This window comes from Bidens hawaiensis, unplaced genomic scaffold (assembly GCF_021521415.1).
Source record: "Bidens hawaiensis isolate Kalapana, Puna unplaced genomic scaffold, B.hawaiensis_p1.1 tig00017667_1, whole genome shotgun sequence".
Lineage (NCBI taxonomy): Eukaryota > Viridiplantae > Streptophyta > Magnoliopsida > Asterales > Asteraceae > Bidens > Bidens hawaiensis.
In genome coordinates this window covers 21,776-41,031 of record NW_027492667.1, presented here as the reverse complement: position 1 = coordinate 41,031, position 19,256 = coordinate 21,776, and the positions used below count along the sequence as shown (strand labels likewise).

Here is a 19,256-nt window from a genome sequence, read left to right as displayed (position 1 = left end):
CATTACTTGTATGGCACTAAATGTACCATCTATACTGATCACAAAAGCTTACAACACATATTTGATCAGAAAGAGCTAAACATGAGACAAAGAAGATGGGTAGAACTGTTAAATGATTACGATTGTGAGATTAAATACCACCCGGGTAAGGCCAACGTAGTAGCTGATGCTTTAAGCCGAAAAGACAGAATCAGACCATTAAGAGTACGAGCACTCGGAATGATTGTTCAAAGTAGCCTAACCGAACAAGTTCGCATTGCACAAGATGAGGCCTTGAAGACAGATCAGCTAGAAAAAGAAGAACTACATGGAAATGAAAAGAATTTTGAGAAGAAAACCGATGAAGTATATTATTACAAAAACCGGGTCTGGATTCCAACACTTCATAAACTCCGAAAGCTGATACTTGATGAAGCACACAAATCCAAATATTCTATTCATCCAGGTGCTGATAAGATGTATAAGGATATTAAAGAATTTTACTGGTGGCCTGGTATGAAAAAGGATATAGCCGTGTATGTAAGTAAATGTGCAACATGTGCAAGGGTAAAGGCGGAATATCAAAAACCTTCGGGAATGTTACAACAACCCGAAATCCCACAATGGAAATGGGAACAAATTACCATGGACTTTGTGACACACCTTCCTAAAACCTCCAGAGGACACAACGCAATTTGGGTAATTGTGGACCGATTAACCAAATCCGCACACTTTATTCCCATCCGTAACAACTACACCACCGAAAAACTCGCTCAAATTTACATCGATGAAATAGTATCTCGACACGGAGTACCTCTTTCGATTATTTTAGATAGAGACAGTCATTTTACTTCACATTTCTGGCAAGCAGTACAAGAAGCCTTGGGAACCCGAATCGACCTAAGTACGGCTTACCATCCCCAAACCGATGGTCAATCTGAACGAACCATCCAAACCTTAGAAGATTTACTTCGTGCTTGTGTACTGGACTTCAAAGGGAATTGGGATCAACACCTCCCGCTCATTGAATTCTCTTACAATAACAGTTATCACAGTAGTATACAAGCAGCACCTTATGAAGCTCTATACGGGCGAAAATGTAGATCACCACTATGTTGGACAGAAGTGGGTGATACTCAAATTTCAAGATCCGATTTAATTCAGGAAACCACCGATAAGATCCACCAGGTTAAACAAAAATTGAAAGCTGCCCATGACCGACAAAAGAGTTATGCCGATATTCACAGAAAACCGTTATCTTTTGAAGTAGGTGATAAGGTATTTTTAAAAGTATCGCCATGGAAGGGTGTTATAAGATTTGGAAAGACTGGGAAACTAGCCCCGAGATACATCGGACCTTTTGAGATTATCGCAAAAATTGGTCCCGTAGCTTACCGATTAAAACTACCCTTAGAACTGAGCACTATTCACGACGTGTTTCATGTATCGAATCTGAAAAAGTGTTTGACTGATGAAACGACAATAGTACCACTGGAAGATGTTCAGATCAACGAAAAACTCAACTTCGTAGAGGAACCGGTAGAAATTGTAGACGGGAAAACCAAGCAGTTACGACACAACAAAATTTCATTGGTAAAAGTTCGGTGGAATTCAAAACAAGGACCCGAATATACTTGGGAACGAAAGGACGAATTCCGAAAGAAATACCCACACCTGTTCCCTAGAAAACCGATGACACATTAAATTTCGGGGACGAAATTTCTTAACGGGGGGAGAATGTGACATTCATGGCAAAACGAGGTACACTATATTCTTTACGTAACAAGTAAACGACAAATCGGTTAATTCGTAGTGCTTAAACGAGTAACCGACCGTTACTAATTATGACCCGTATACATACTGAGGGGTCATATACGAGTTATATATATGTTATAGAGGCTAACATATTGATATTTAGGCCTCGGTACGTTTAAAACTCCTTGAACGAAAAAGGTTTCGTTTATTGATACGCTATAAGCTTAAACGCAATCGTTAATATCAAAACAAGCATTGTAGCATCCGTTAAGCCGAAAAAGATTTATAAAACACTTATATGACATGTTCTAAGCAATCCGTGAAAATATTTTGGAATTTTACAACGAGTCAGTACGTTTTTCTTATTTTACAAAAATAAGCTGAAAAACACTCGTTTTTGCGTTATTTCTCATACCCGAATTAATTTTCTTGCGAAAAACCGAACCCGAACTAAACTTAAAGTGGGCTTTTCATGTTTGGGCTTGTATAATTAGCTTAATGGGCCAAAACAGCCCATTATGGGCCTATACACAATGCCGATCGGAACTTTTTCCCACCAAACATCACATTACTTTTTTTATATATACCAAACTTACACCTCAAGACTTTGTTATACATTTTAACTCATAAATTTTGAAGTCCAAGCAGCTTAAAGCCCTGTTCTATCAGCTCCTCTTCAAAACCTAAGGTAAGGTTCAATTTTAACAAGTTTTAGCAAAGTTTGATCCATATGATTATCATATAAACATGTTTTGATTAGTGTTAAACATGTTTAACCATCCAAAAACCCTAAAAATCAACTAAAATTATGTTTTGATGTTAAACATGTTTACAAACCAGAAACATATACTTTTTTGGTCAAAAACACGGATTAGAACATGAATACAACGTTTTTACGGTTAGAAAGTTCGGTTTGAACCCAAAACCGAAACCCTAATTATCAAGGCTGTTACATGGATGATTTATGCTTGGTTTGATGTTATATGATATGTAGATATACTGAGTTTGCAACCCGAGACCCGGAAAGTCGTTTAAGCTAGCAAAATTCATCGAAAACCGACAAGGTAAACCCGTAATACTCGTTTAGGGGCTGTTTAGTATTAGGTTGTGACGTGCTTGTTGTTAGCTTGTGAAAATTTGCAGGGACATTAGGGATCATATAAATGAGTCCCTGTTCAAATTTGGTAATTTTTTGATAAACGGAGAATATTTGGTGAATTTATTCCCGTTTATGGGCGTTTATTTGGGAAAAATAGCAAAACATATTGAAAAATTATGAAACTTGGTTTTGGAGTTTGATATGGGATGGTAAGATCACTGGTAAAGTTTGGGAATCATTGGAAATGTCTAAGTATGGTTTGTGCAGCCATGGTTGAACCGAGTTTTAACAGCCGAAAAACGCACAAAAAGGCATTTGGTCAAAAGAGTTAGGTTCTGGAAATTTTGCAGGGGCTATGTAGTCACATTGAGACCATTGGTAAAAATTATGGGATTTTTCGGAGGTCGTTTGATATAAACGGGCAATTTATTACATGATTATAACCTATTAAATGAATTTTTATAAATAAATAAATAATCACAAAATTTCTGGAAATATTTTTATAAAATTCTCCATGTCTTAATGTATTTTTAAAAAAATTTACATAATTTATATGTAATTACATATTTAGTTATGATTTATTAAAGATTTAAATTATAATTGTTTTAACGAAACCGGCAGTTTTGTGTTTAACGGACTGAGTGGTATGTCAAAATGTCAAAAGTGGTCAAATATCATATTTTTGAATGATATTGATAAAAACGAACTTTTTACGAGAATTCCGGACAATTCGGGTGGATTGTACGCGTTTTGTATAATCAAACCCGTGTGAAAACGGAAACGAACCCTGCGGTCAAACCAGACACCGAAACCTTAAAATTCTTTTATAAATCAAATTATTTTATCAATCAATAAATTTACTTAAGTTTTATATGATCTTACCTAATCCCGAAACGTATAAACGATCAACTGAGCTAGGCTCGGAAAACGGTGAAACTGAGCCAAATCCAGTTTTAAACTTTTCATAGTATACAACGTCACAATCTAAGACTATGGTCATGTTCTGGGCCTAACAGCTATACCCAGATTATCTATACAGCCCGACTTAGCTTGAACACTGTACTAGTATTAACGATACGATACCGTTTATAGGAATCAGGCTATAAACGAGACATCTGACTATCTGACACGTAATTTCTGTGCGAACTACAATAAGGTGAGTTTCACGACCCCCACTTTCTAAACTGTGTTACGAACTTTTGGGGTGAAAAGCATGTTTACATAAACTGTTATACTTGAAAACGTGTGATGATGTGGATTATCTAAGTACTAACACTTGACAAGTCCCCACAAACACAAGTGATTAACTTCGTGCCGGTGGCGTGTGGATAGTACTATCGGTTTGACAAACCCAACTGTGACAGAGCCGGTGGGGTAAGCCGGAACATATGTAAAACCAGTTGCACATTGTCATTATATTTACATACTGCTATGTGGTGTTAGACATAGTACATACATAGGGCAAATTGGCTGTTAAATGCCAACGGGAGTGCATGGGCAGTGGAGGCCATGTGTTTTAGCTCGTTTCGGTTTCACTTGTGGCTTAGTATAATACATCATACACAGACATATATACATACACACTGTAAACTTTACGAACTCGTATACTGATTTCATTGATACTCGTGAAACTTGAAACTCACCAACTAGACGTAGTTGACCCGTTTTAACATGCTTTTCAGGTAAAGCAAAAGTGGAATGATTTGCTTACATGCTTGATGTTAGGAAGAAAGTTGAATAGCTGTGAATAGACGCTGATATAATACTGTATAAGAAGCTCGTAAACCGGTTATGTGTTTTTCTCATCTAGTTTGTAAACTTAGTACCAACCCATGTAATATGATGTAATTTAGTGGTTGAATTTTCTTTATAAACAATGTGGTTGATACCAGTGTTATCTGTTACATTCCCGTATTACGCTTCCGCAACTACCTAGTCGGGGTGTGACAGTAATCGATATCCTATTGTAATCGAATACTCCAATGTATTCGACCATGTTGATTGTATACGAGTCCATGCGTGTAATCGAAAGTCCTTGTATTCGAGTTGTCCAAGTATGCGAATACTGCCATGTAATCGATTATAAAGGTTGTGTTAGAACCAAACATGTAATAGAGTCTTAACCTTGTAATTGAGTTGGGCATGTATTCGAACACTCTTACTGTAATCGAGTGTATAGTGTAATTGAATACACCTATGAATTCGATTTACACAATGTAATCGATGAGCTACATGTTCTATGGATGAACCGTGGCTACAGGTTGGTCACTATAATTTTATATTTTAATCCTTAAATCCTTATTATGAAATTATCTTACCACGTAAACGTTCCCATGACCATTTCCGGCTAAGACTTGAACCGTGCAACCATAAATCTAGAATCTTTGTGTCTAAAGATGTTCAAAACTAGATATAGGGTTTCTTTTATGAGCCGTTCATAACCAAAAGTTCGTTAAGTCTATTTTAATCATCAAGTTTGCAACTTTATGATTTATCTAGACACGATCTACTCTATGTTTAAGTTTCATGGCAAACCGACTTCGTTTACCCGTTCTTTTCACAAACCGAACACTACTCGTTTTACCCGAAATGAACCAAATAACCCATTTACTTTCAAGTTCATTACTTTATCAATAATCATGACCTGATCTATCATCCTACTAAGTTTCATGCAAATCCGTGTACGAAAAGGAAGCTTTTTAACAAAAACGTACCTTTGAGGTTTTTGTCTTAAATCACTCAAGAAGCCCAAAACCATATAAAACGAACTCCTATTTGAGTGATTCAAGCAGCCACGTAACCATATCGGCCCGATCTACAAACACATTAGCTCGCGTTGGCCGAAAACTGCCGCTACAGTCGCTGGAACAGCTGAATAGTCGCCGGAATCTTCACTTTTGAGCTGCTACGGTTTTGTTGATAAAAACCGGACTTCCCAATCTCTGATCAAAGATCTAATATGTGGAAATAATCATTTATATACCATGCACACTCAATCAAAATTTAAGGCCCATTCGACGGTTAGATCTCCGGGAATATTTGTGTCTTTTTGGGTGGTTTTCTCAAAAACGAGAATTAGAGAAGTGTATTTTTGATGGTGTAGGCTATGGTGTATAGATGTATGAAAATGGAAAGGATTATGGTTTTAAAGGGTATTTATACTACCTCAAGCCCATGGACCTTAGGCCATCTTTCCTTTTTGGTTCATAATTAATTACATCTAATTAGCCTACTTATCATTCCATTTTTATTATTTTAAGTAATCTTTTCCACCATAATTAAATGATATATTAAATATTTTTCTTAGAAATTTTGGGATGTTACATCCGTGAAGTGTTTGGCCGATTAACCATATAGGGTTAATGTTTATGGGGTGACGACGAACCAGAAACATAAATAATTTACCTCGTACGATGTTAAATTGTTTGATAATTGGATCGTATTACGGACGACCACAAACACAATTACGAACAATATTGCAGGCAATTAAAACGTAATTAACTATAGGGTTTTAGATGGTGCTGGATATAAGGTTGTTCAAATGAGTTACTTTCAATATAACAATATGTAAATTGTATATGATAATATGACGATGACGGTTAATAAAATATTTTAATACGAATCAATTTGATTATTGTTTCCTAATTGCAGACGTCAGTGAGGCCGATTTGGTAAGAATAACAATGTGATTGATTCTATTCCAAGATTACAACGACAATTGTGGTTCAAGTTAGCTAAACGGGTTGCGGGTTTTCGAAATGGATGTCATATAGGATACAGGTATACGGGTTAAGAGGGTTATAATAAATAGATTTTGATATTTGGTCATTCTAGTTTAGATATGGAGACATAAAGAGGTTAGCATCTAGTTTAGGTTTAATAATGTATATATATGAAAGTTATATGTATATATATATATATATATATTAAATAAATATAATAAAAATGATAATAACTCAATAGACGCGATATTTGATTGATAAAATTTCCTGAACATCAAAACGGGTCGGGTAATAGATACAAGATATTAAATGGAAAAATAAGAGTTGTTACAGTATCCCCTATTTTTGGGAATTTCTTCCCAAAATTAGAGAATAATAAAATAATATTGAATAATAATTAAACTGTTGAGAAAAGAAAGAAAAAATTTAAAATCTAAAATTTATCATAACACGGAACTTTACGTAGTAGAAACAACGCTTCAAATGACAATTCGATAAGGACACTTATATATAGGATGTACCTGCGGCGTATGCACCATGTTCTTATCATCTCAACATTTGTACCGTTACTCCAAACCACCTTCGGTTTTAGATTATGGCACACGATTGTACGTATTTGAATTCCATGCGAGGACTTTGGTAATTACGTATGCATCCATAATTACTTAAATCGTCTGATGGTCCGCATAACTCGTCTCATCATGTGGGTTACAGAAACATTTGAGAGACACAATTTTTACGAAAACAAAATCTTTAATAAATCTTGATATAAACCAAAATATTGCTAAAATTGAATTAAACTTTTGAATTGTTTTTAATACAATATTAAAATTTCAAAACATCTTTTAATAGAATGATATAAATCTTGAAAATCGAAAAGGAAAAGATTCATTATAGTCGATCGTGATATGAATTGTGATAGATGAGAATAAACAAATAAACTTTAAGTATGATATCATAAGTAGTTGGAGGCACACCTTGCGAAGGTGATTAGAGTTTCCACCATTGTAGCAAGTATTGATAGCGAGTGTGTAGGGTTGAGTAAACTACAATGCATAGGTTGTACGAGTAGATGGCAAAGACCGTTGCGAGATGGCTTGGGTACTAAGCGGTGTATGGCAAGTGTTAACAAGGATGATCGAAGCGATTACATTGGATGCAAAAATGATGTTAGCATTGAATTGAACAATGATAGTCGCAAGTGAAGCATAACTAGTGAATATTGATATAAAGTTTTCTTATTTGAGGTGCTATGATTTTGTTGAGATTTATTGTTGATTTGAATAATAACATAGTTTAACGATTTAACTTGCGCTTTGTTATTGTTGTTGCTGTTGTTATGAGAATGAGTAGGGGTAGATAAATTAAAATTATCAACAAAGAATTTAATGAGCAAGATTTAATTGATTGCCTTAACGTTTTGAATTTGAGTTACTATCCGAGTGGCCATACAACGGTTATAGAAACAGTTAATTTGATGTTGATTATGGTGATTTCTTAGTTAGCACATTCCTGATTAATAAAGATGTGATTTCTCGAGATGATAGATAAATTGTGTAAATTTCATATGTGTGATTGAGGAAATAAATGAAACTTTGATATGTTGTGTTAGTGTTTTATCATAACTTAAGGATAAGTTAGAAATTAAATGATAATCGATGAGATAATTTGGTGAGTAAATAAGTTTATCAAAACATAACTAAAATTTTGAGAATGAAAATCTTGAATTGTATTGGATAGTTTTATGGATGTGATGAGTTATTTGAAATAGATTTTATAGTTGAATATATGATATCATGAGTATGAGAACACCATTTGTTTAATAAACCGTGTAATAATGATATTGAAATTATTTATTAGTTTAATAATAGGATAAGATGTGTATGAGACTAATAATACATTAATTATTCTTAATAAATTGTGAATATAATGAGATGAATATGAGAAAAACCAATTCAATGATAAACTGTTAGTTGCCTCAATCAACTAGTGATAACTGAGTCTTGATGAGTGAATGATTGTGCTGTTTCATGGGCATAAAAGTGTTTTTGGGTATGTGAATAGTTATGATCAACGAATCTTGATTCAAATGTAATTGAGTGTAACACCCCGGCTAAAGCAGAATACGCCTGAGTGTGACGTATAGATTGTTCAAAATACATGTGATACTATAAATAACAATATTATCATTATTTGATTGGTAATTCAAATAACAAGTTGTTTTGCAAATAAGAAAGTTACAAGGAAATTAAGCATATCAAATACTTTATTAATAATCCTAAGTATAGTGTCTTCTCTTGTCTCATCCTCTAATAAGCATACATGTAACATATGTATAAAATAATGTCAACTAACTAAATAGTTGGTGAGTTCACACAGTTTGATATAATACATAAAAACCATACAATTCTATGAAAACTTGTGAAAAGCAAATAAGGCCATTTCCAGTTGGGATTGTGTACCAACGTACTCAGATAATGATGCCCTTTTCCACTTATAAAAACAAGGTCTTGAGTACAAAGAGGGGCGTATGATCATACTATCTTGAAGTAATCCATGAGTGAGTAATTTTGAGCAAGTAACATGTAACACACAAGTCTATATAGCGAATAGTAGTTTGTAAGCGAAATCAATTTGTAGGATACATATGTAACCCCCAAATGTAATAAAAGAGTAAAAAGAGTGTGTGAGAAACTCACATTTGATATCGGAAACAACTTGAAATAATAACCAAAAGTGAGTTAACAAACGAAGCAAACGAGTCTCACAAAACTATAAATAATAACGAAGATACAAAATCAAGTACTAGCTACCGGAATTATAAAGTTAATTAACTTATGGAAAATGGGGACTTGGAGATTTTTTTATTTAAAAATGAGTTTACCAAAATGAATTAAAGTTTATACAAATCATTTGATGTTCATTAGTTGAAGAATGATTTGTATGTAACATCTCGTTTCTTGTTTCGGTTAATAAAATATTAATGAATTATTATGAGTTAGGCATGTATTGGGTTGGACAATTAAGTAATGTGGGTGATGGATTTTGACTAATGAAGAAGGAAGAAAGACCATGGGCTTAAGCCCATGCCTCATAATATATAAACCACAATTACCCATTTATCCATTCGTTCCACTCATTCCATACACCACCCAAAACACACACTTAAGCTCTCTCTCTTTCTCTAACCAAAACCAAGGAGAAGAACCGATCCCGACCCGAGGTAATGATAGTATGATCTTATATGGATCCTAACCCGCTAGATCTAGTCGCAAACCAATAAACCGACACCCTCAACCGTTAAAGTCATGATATTCGGATGGAATCGAGTATAAACCGATCAAAAGACGAGCTTAGGGGTCACCCTAGCTCGGATCCGGAATGATTGGGACGGAAAACGGTGTAGAAACACGTTTCCAGCCACCGCCCGTTTTTCTGGCACGACAGCGTCGGAAAGGCGGCGTACGAGGTAAAGGAATGTCAGAGAATGTCCTGACATTTTCTGACATATCCTTAGGCGCGTGTAACGAATTCGTTAAGTAATTCGTGACGGAGAATTAACGAATGAGCCCTCATTCGTAAGCCTCCTTCGCTATGCCGATTCGTTAAGAAAGAGTAACGAATGAGCTGCATTCGTTAAGCAATTCGTTACGGAAAATTATCAAATCAGCCCCATTCGTTAGGCTTATTCGTTATGAACATTCGCTAAGGCCATTCGCTAAGTGAGAAACGAATGAACCTCATTAGTATGGTTCATTTGTTAGCCAGACAAAACGAAGAAGTCCATTCGTTACGAAGACCATTTCGTTACGAAATAACTTATGTGTACTCCATTCGTTATAGAGCCCCTTCGTTAGTACAGTCAACGAACGAGCTCCCATTCATTAAGGTTCAAAGGACGAATAAGAGTTTGATAAAATGCCAGAATGGTCCCTAGACTTAGAATAAAATGAACTAATTACATAGAAGCTCCTGGACTTTATTAACTAATGAAAAATACTTTAAAGGCTAACGAATAACGACTAACTAACCGGTTAAAGATCAATAAAGTAAAACAGACTTCGAAGCTTAAGATTAATTAAGAAAAAAGTTAAGAACGGTTAGAGAGGTACTTAATATTGTGTTTATTAAAAAGTTAGTCGCGCACAACAAAAGAAAAGAATAACCATTAACGGTGAACGTAACAAGACACATGTGAGTTATAGCCCTATTTCCTTGTTATGTTTTTTGGGGCTGTGTGCATACTCGATGTGAATAGTAAATACACTTACCCTAAGTGGTAAATATATGCCTTATATGATTTATATGATAATGTTTGAGGTTATGAATGGATGCTTGTCGGTACGTGAACGATCTTCGGATATTGCACGTACTGTCAGCAACGGTGAATTTTACATAAGATGCATGAATGATATATGAATGATTAAGAATATGTATGAATGTGTATAATAGAATGTACGTGTAAAGAAGCGTAGGTATGGTAGTATGAGAAGAAGGGACCATACCCTAATAATATCTGAGATAGAAGGGACCAGACCCTAACAATATTTGAGATAGAGAAGGAAGGGACCAAACCTAACAATATCTGAGATACAAAAGAAGGGACCTGACCCTAATAATATCTGAGATAGAGAAGAAAGGGACCAGAACCTAATAATATCTGAGATAGAGAAGAAAGGGACCAGACCCTACAAATATCTGAGATGGTAAAGATAGTTATGTATGTATTATGAAAGGATGAAAGTGTGATGGTACAAAAGAATGTATGAAAGTATGAAAGAAAGAAAGAAAGTATGTATGTATGAATGAAAGAAAGGTAACAGGCTAAGTATGTAATATGTATCTTCGGATACGTATATATATAAGTATGTGAATGTATTGTATGTTGCCTGATTAACTAGAACTCACTCAGCGTAGCTGACTTTTAGTATGAACGCAGGTGAGTAGGATGAGACAGCTGGCTTGAAGGGGGGCACATGGCAGATGAATAAAGAAGCTGGCATATGAAGACTCAGTTGTTAATGTTTGAACTAAAAGATATGTTTTAAAGACAAGTTATGAATGTTTTGTAATGAATGTTAAAGTTTTATTTATTCCGCGAAAGTTTTAATTAACTATGATATTTAGAATTGTGTTTATGAGTAAATCCAACGCCAAAGTAGGGCACCGGGAACGGGACCTTACAAGTTGGTATCAGAGTATAAGTTCGAGAGAATTAAGCATCCTACATGCTTAGACTCGAACAAAGAATGGGACTTAAGAAAGAAAAGAAAGAAGATGCCAGTTCAAGAAAGCCATGTGTCGCTCAAGAAAGCTAAGTAAAGGTAAAGTACATGATTAATTTCATGTGTAATGTAAGAATATGTAAGGAAGTTAGCTTAATTTCTAGAGATAAGGGTATATGATTATATGAATCGTTTGAATGTCTAACTGTTAGAAATAGAACCTTGCACAAGTGGACTCACAAAGGGAAGTGTATAGGACACGGAGAGTAACGTGATCAGCTAATTATAGTTGGCTACTGTTATTACTTGTTAGCCTTACTCTCCTTGTACTAAATTGTTCCATAAGTGATGACGTTTGTATTTCCTTATAGAATACGAATGACTGGAGCCAGAAAGATCGTTCGTCAAGGGGGTCTTACCAAACGTCGTGGTATGCAACGTATTGTTCGAGAACCTTCTGTAGAGCCAGTTACTAACACCGGAGAGGAAGGAAGTGTAGCTGCGCAGATGCCGAGCAAAAATGAAGGGTATCAACTTGACCCTGCTATTCAGGCAGCCATTGCTCAAGCTATAGCTGATGCAGTGAAGAACCTGCAACCTGAAAAGTCTGCTGGAAGCCATGCAAGAAATGTTTAGATGTCAGGAGAGAATGGTAAGAAGGATGACGACAGAGAGAAAGGTGACTCGAGTGAGGTTAGGTCTATAAAGGTTAATGACCGAAGGAGAGGCCGATACGGATGTAACTACAAGTCATTCAAAGGTTGTGACCCGCCGAAGCTGACCAGTTTAGGAGACGCAATCGTTACTCTCAAGTAGATAACCTCAATGGACAAGGTTATCCGAATTAGCGAGTGCCGTCCCGACCAAGCAGTGGGTTATGCCACCCATGGTTCGGGGATGAAGCTATGTACTGGTGGAGGTCGGTATAGCATAGAAAGACTCAAGAAGAAGTCAAGGCGATGAGATGGGTTGACCTAAAGGAGTTAGTGATGGGAAGGTTCTGTGCTGATGCTGAGGTTGAAAGGGCTGAGATGAAGTTTCTAAACTTGAAGACGGGAAAAATGACATACCGCGAGTATACTACTGAATTCAACCGCATGTCTAGATTGGTAACTGGCATGGTGGATAACGAAGCCATAAGAATCAAGTGCTACATGAAAGGACTGCCGCAGAACGTCCGCACTTTGGTCAAGACAAGTAAACCTGCTACTTTCGACTCGCTGTCGAACTCGCAGAGATGGTTTACGAGGACCTGGCTTTGGATGAGGGGGTGGTGGAAGAGAAGAAAGAGATGAAATGGCTTGTTCCTGCTAAACGAACCGGTACTCAGTTGTGTAACCCTAAAGATAAGAAGCAAAGAGTGTGGGAGAAGAGGCCATGTAAGACGTGTGGAAAGATGCACGGTGGTGAGTGCGAATGGGGTAAGGGTTCAAACGTTTTTCATAAGTGTGGTAAAGCTCATGGTGGAGAGTGCAGGCTTGGGTCTAATTCCGGTTTAAAGTGTGGGAAGGTGGGGCATTATGTTCAAGATTGCACTTTAAAGCCCGCGTATTACAAGTGCGGTAAGACTGGTCATATGGCAAGGGAGTGCACTGATGGTGAAGCAGGAGGAAGCGGAAAGAAAGATGTTGATCAAGCAAGGCCCATGAATAGGGCCTTCATGCTAACTCAGGAACAAGCCAGACAGATTCCTGATGTTGTGACATGTACGTTTTTAGTGAACGGTATTTCTACTTCAGTATTGTTTGATTTAGGTGCGAATAGAAGTTTTGTAGCTACAGCATTTAGTAAGCTAGCAAAAATGAAATGTTGTCGTGGGTCTGAAACCTTTATAGTAGAAACCGCTAGTGACACCTCGGTTAAAATTAAGAGAATGGTTAAGGATTGTAAGATAGAGTTATTGGGACGTTAGTTCCTTGTTACTCTGTACATTACGACCTTAGGAGGGTTCGATGTAGTTTTTGGAATTGATTGGCTATCTGAGTTTGTAGCTCAGATAGTGTGTAAGAGTAGATTGATAAGGTTAAAGTCATCAGATGGTATTACAGTGATAGTTTATGGTGACAAAGAAAGTTGAGGGCATAATGTCATTTCGATGATAAAAGCCGAAGGTTTGTTAAGGCGAGGGTGCGGTGCCTACCTGGCGTATGCTGTCAAAGCTACGGCTGAGACGAAGGAAGTGAAGGATGTTCCTGTTTTGTGCGACTGCCCAGAAGTGTTCCCTGAGGATCTTCTGGAGTTGCCACCGCAACAAGAGATAGAATTTCTTATAGACTTAGTACCAGGAGAACAACTGTCGCAAAAACACCTTACCGCCTGGCGCCATCCAAGATGAAAGAACTAATGTTCCAACTACAAGAACTCGTCGATAAAGGTTTTATAAGACCGAGTGTTTCCCTGTGGGGCATACCAGCGTTGTTTGTTAAGAAGAAGGATGGAAGTATGAGAATGTGTATAGACTATCGTGAGTTGAACATGCTTACGGTGAAGAACATATATCCGTTGCCACGAATTGATGATTTGTTTGATCAATTACAAAGTTCGAGTTGGTTCTCTCTAATAGACCTTAGATCAGGCTATCATCAGCTGAAGGTAAAAGAGGCAGACATCCCTAAGACAGCGTTTCAGACGTCGTATGGACACTACGATTTCCTCGTGATGTCATTCGGTCTAACGAATGCTCCAGCAACATTTATGGACATGATGAATACGGTATGTCGGCCGACGTTTGGTAAGTCAGTTATCGTTTTATTGACGATATATTGATTTATTCTAAGAGGGAGTCCGACCATGTATGATAAGTTTCCGAAGTGCGCATTTTGGTTGCGCGAGGTGCGGTTTCTTGGTCACATGATCAATCCTGAAGGGATTACCATGGACCCGGCTAAGATTGAGTTGATAAAATACTAGAAGCCTCCGCAGAATCCGACTGATATACGCAGCTTCTTAGAGTTGCCTGGCTATTATAGGAGGTTCATTAACGGCTTCTCCAAGATAGTCGTGCCATTGACCAGAATGACCCGGAAGTCTGTAGTATTCAATTGGGGTATGTTTCAGGAGGATTCTTTTGAGGAACTAAATAAAAGACTCACACAAGCACCAATCCTTTCTCTACTCGACGATGACGAGGATTTGGTTGTTTGGACCGGGTTAGGTTGCGTGTTAATGCAATGAGGAAAAGTGATAGCTTATGTGCCTAGAGAGTTAAAGGTTCTAGAGAGTACCAACCCCACGCATGATTCAGAGCTAGCCGTAGTGGTGCATGCTCTCAAGATATGGAGATATTATCTGTATGGTACTAAGTGTACCATTTATACGGATCATAAGAGTTTGAAGTACTTCTACGATCTATAAGAGTTGAACATGAGGCAGAGAAGATGGTTAGAGTTGATAAAGGACTACCACTGTGATATCAAATACTATCTGATGGAGGACCAAGTATTGAAGAACGTGCCATGTTGTATATTTGGAGGCCCATGATCGTGCTTTTAAGGTGGCCCACGAAAATGGGCATAACTTGGCCCACGAAGATCCGTTTCGAGCCCATTACCAGTCAAATAGAAGCTTGGAACGAGGAGCACATTGTGGCAAATGGCCTATAGTGGTGTGGCCCAAGTCCTAATCCCAAAAACGCCTCCTAAATAAAGTTATTGGCCTTTTATTGTTTTTTGTCGGTTTTTGTCTTTTTATTTTTGGGTTTGTGTTTGGCCCATGGCCTTTTTTGGGCCCATTTTGTATAAGAATGTCTATTTGAATTTTTTTTATGTAATTGGAAAAGACAGACTTAAATTGGATTAATAAATATTTTCTCTTCATTTTCCCTTGCCATTGGGGTGGGATTTGAGAGTTTGGAAGTTCAACACGGGAATTCGAAGAATCAACATGTTTCGATTTTCATTTTCATTTTACCGCAGCATCAGTTGGTATCAAAGCCAAATTCTTGGCTCAAAATGCCTCCAAGGAGACAGAGACCGATCGATGAGGTTTACGAACGAGAGTTGGAACAACGATTTATGGCACGGGTGGAGCAACAATTGGATCAAGTGGTCGATCAACTCACTGATTGAATGGCTGACTTGATGAATCGTAGAAGACAGGCCCCTGAAACCGGGAGGGGCGTGACTTCGATAATCCATTTTTTGGTCATGATGATTCGTCTTCCGAAGAGGGGTATGAGAGGGGACCAAGACAAGAAAATGGAGATGGCAACCGACATTGGGATGCGGAGATCCGAACTGATATCCCAGAATTTGATAGGACTAATTTGGATCCTGAAGGGTTCATTGATTAGTTGGTTATTGTAGAAGAGGTGTTTGAATTCCGAGAGGTTCCTAAAAATTAGCGGGTACCTTTGATCGCTACCAAGCTACGTGGGAGGGCGTCGGCGTGGTGGAAACGATTGAAATAGACACGAAATAGAATCGGAAAGTCACGAATTGTGACATGGGCCAAGATGAGAAAGTGTTTGTGGGATACTTTTTTACCTCACAACTTTCAACGGTTGATGTATCAACGTTTGCAGAATTTGAAGCAGGGATCCAGATCGGTTGATGACTATACGACCGAGTTTTATCATTTGGTTGCTCGTAATTATATTCAAGAAACAGATGAAAAACTCGTTGCTTGGTATATTGGGGGTTTAAGGGTTCAGATCATGGACTCTGTAAATCTTTTTGATCCGTTAACAGTCGCCGGGGCGAACCAACGGGCGTTGGCCTTTGAAAAACAAAACCATCGGGTGGGCGGTTCGTATTCAACAACCCCTGCTGGAGGAAATTAGGGGTTGGCTGGTGGAGGATCTCGTGTGGTGCCTAGTTAGCAGAGGTTGGGGTCAACAACACCGGGTCAACCTCTAAGGGGGCTAGTAGTAGCGGGGTGAAGTGTTTCAAGTGTGGTGAGACGGGCCATCGGCAAGTCGACTGTAAACAAGCTGGTAAGAGGCATTTGCTTGTTGAATCTGAAGATGAACAATATGAAGAATATGAAAAGGCCCAAAGTATGATGAAGAACCCGAGTACGTGGAGGAATTTGTGACCAGTGATGTGGGGGTAAACTTGGTGGTTAGGCATTCTTGCTATACATCAAAGGCTGATGGAGACGGATGGCTTAAGCATAGTATCTTCCACTCCATATGTACCATTTTGGGGAAGGTTTGCACGTTTGTTATCGATTCTGGAAGTTGTGACAATCTGACTTCTGAAGAGGCAGTCCAAAATTTGGCCTTGAAGACGGAGAGTCACCACAAGCCTTACAAGCTTCAGTGGCTTAAAAAGGGGGGGGGGGTAGAGGTAACGATCTCTAAAAAGGCCCTTGTTTCTTTTTTTATCGGGGCCACATATAAAGATGATGTTGTGTGTGATGTGGTTCCTATGGATGCGTGTCACTTGTTGTTGGGTAGACCTTGGGAGTATGATCGAAGTATAGAGCATGACAGACGGTCCAATTCTTATAGCTTCATGTTTGGTGGGGTAAAGATAACGCTTGTTCCTAGCAAGCCCAAGCAGCTAGCCACAAAGCAGACGGGTAACCTGTTGACCATTAGTCAGTTTGAAGATGAGTTGGTGGAGGCAGACAATGTGTTTGTTTTGATAGGGAAACCGGTGCCCGAGGAATTTGAGATTTCTGAAGCTATGATTCCTTTACTTGAGGAATTTTCTGATGTTTTCCCTAATGAATTGCTGGATGGGCTGCCACCTTTGCGTGACATCCAACATCATATTGATTTGGAGCCTGGTTCACAATTGCCCAATAGGCCACACTACAGGATGAGCCCGAGAGAGCATGAAGAGTTGCGTAGACAAGTTGAGGAGTTGATTTCTAAGGGTCATGTTCGTGAAAGTATGAGCCCTTGTGCTGTTCCTGCTTTGTTAACTCCAAAAAAAGATGGCACCTAGAGGATATGTGTTGATAGTCGAGCAATCAACAAGATTACTGTGAGGTATAGGTTTCCAATTCCTTGACTTGATGATTTGCTTGACCAGATTAGTGGTGCTACTATTTTTCACAAAGTTGGACTTGAAGAGTGGTTATTACCAGATTCGTCTTAGACCTGGGGATGAATGGCAAATGACCTTCAAGACTCGTGAAGGGTTGTACGAGTGGTTGGTGATGCCTTTTGGTTTACCAAACGCGCCTAGTACTTTTATGCGTGTGATGAATCAGTTGCTCAGGCCTTTTATTGGAAAGTTTGTGGTGGTGTATTTTGACGATATTCTTATTTATAGTGCTTCTTTCAATGAGCATGTCGTGCATGTCAGGAAGGTTTTTGCCTTACTTCGTAGAGACAATTTCTATGCAGCAACAAAGAAATGTGTGTTTATGACCACTAAAGTTTTGTTCTTAGGTTATGTTATTTCAGGTGATGGGATACAGGTGGATGAGTCTAAAGTTGCAGCTGTTCAAAAATAGCAAACTCCTACAACCATTACTGAAGTCCGCAGTTTTCATGGGCTTGCTTCTTTTTATAGACGGTTCATTCCACACTTCAGTTCCATTATGGCCCCTATGACATATTGCATGAAGGGAAAGACGTTTGTATGGACAGAGGGGGCAGAGTTAGCTTTTCAGATTATCAAGGAAAAGCTCACTACCGCACCAATTCTGGTATTGCCTAACTTTTCACAAGTTTTTGAACTTCCTATTGATGCCTCGAAGGTTGGGATTGGCGGGGTTCTCAGTCAAGGGGGACGACCTATTGCTTATTTTAGCGAGAAGTGAACAGGGGCAAAGTTAAGATATAGTACTTATGACCTGGAGTGTTTTGTAGTGGTCCAAGCGGTAAATATTGGCGTCACTATTTGTTTCATAAAGAGTTTGTTTTATTCACTGAGCATGATTCTCTAAGGCATATTCACACGCAAGACAATATATCTCATAAACACGGGCGTTAGTTAGCATTTCTTGAAAAGTTTACTTTTGTGGTCAAACACAAAACTGGTGTTTCCAACCGTGTTGCTGATGCCTTGAGCAGGAGGGGAAATCTGCTTGCTTTCGTGAGAGTCAATGTGCTGGGGTTGGATGTTATTCGTGAGAAGTTAGCCATTGACCCATATTTTTCAGTTGTGTTGCAGGATGTGCAAGCGGGTCAGAAGTCAGACTTTCTTTTGCATGAAGGGTTTTTGTTCAAAGGGAATCAGCTTTGCATTCTTGACTCCAGTCATCGGTTGAAAATTATTCAAGAGTTACATGGGGAGGGTCATGTTGGTCGTGATCGTACTTTACATTTGGTGCAGTCTTCCTACTTCTAGCCTACTATGAGGAAAGAGGTCGATCTTTATGTTAAAAGGTGTCGAGTTTGCCAAGTCTCAAAGGGTGTGGCTACTAATGCGGGTCTTTATATGCCTTTTCCAGTCCCTTCACAGCCTAGGACTGATATTAGCATGGATTTTGTGTTGGGGTTGCCTTGGACTCAGAGGGGAAACAATTCGATCTTTGTTGTGGTTGATCGATTTTCTAAGATGATGCACTTTATTCCTT

The 19,256-nt window shown here is 38.1% G+C and overlaps 2 protein-coding genes across 2 annotated transcripts; both read left to right on the top strand.

The window, feature by feature from the left end:
- The first annotated feature begins 13,356 nt into the window (after window positions 1-13,356).
- Window positions 13,357-18,188, top strand: LOC143554355 (uncharacterized). Its single transcript, XM_077044127.1, has 4 exons — window positions 13,357-13,518; window positions 16,303-16,525; window positions 16,770-17,646; window positions 17,762-18,188. The coding sequence occupies exons 1-4, from the start codon at window positions 13,357-13,359 to the stop codon at window positions 18,186-18,188; spliced, it is 1,689 nt and encodes a 562-aa protein (XP_076900242.1).
- Window positions 18,189-18,275: 87 nt separating this feature from the next.
- Window positions 18,276-19,027, top strand: LOC143554354 (uncharacterized). Its single transcript, XM_077044126.1, has 2 exons — window positions 18,276-18,493; window positions 18,751-19,027. Exons 1-2 carry the CDS (start codon window positions 18,276-18,278, stop codon window positions 19,025-19,027), a joined length of 495 nt encoding a protein of 164 aa, XP_076900241.1.
- The last annotated feature ends 229 nt before the right edge of the window (window positions 19,028-19,256 follow it).

Bases quoted from the DNA above. Each gene is read 5' to 3' on its own strand.
- LOC143554354 (XM_077044126.1), top strand. From the start codon at position 18,276: ATGGCCCCTATGACATATTGCATGAAGGGAAAGACGTTTGTATGGACA. The intron at 18,494-18,750 runs GTGAACAGGGGC...TGCCTTGAGCAG, and splicing joins ATTGCTTATTTTAGCGAGAA to GAGGGGAAATCTGCTTGCTT.
- LOC143554355 (XM_077044127.1), top strand. From the start codon at position 13,357: ATGGCAAGGGAGTGCACTGATGGTGAAGCAGGAGGAAGCGGAAAGAAA. The intron at 13,519-16,302 runs GTATTGTTTGAT...CAACGTTTGCAG, and splicing joins TGAACGGTATTTCTACTTCA to AATTTGAAGCAGGGATCCAG. The intron at 17,647-17,761 runs GTTAACTCCAAA...TTGCTTGACCAG, and splicing joins CCTTGTGCTGTTCCTGCTTT to ATTAGTGGTGCTACTATTTT.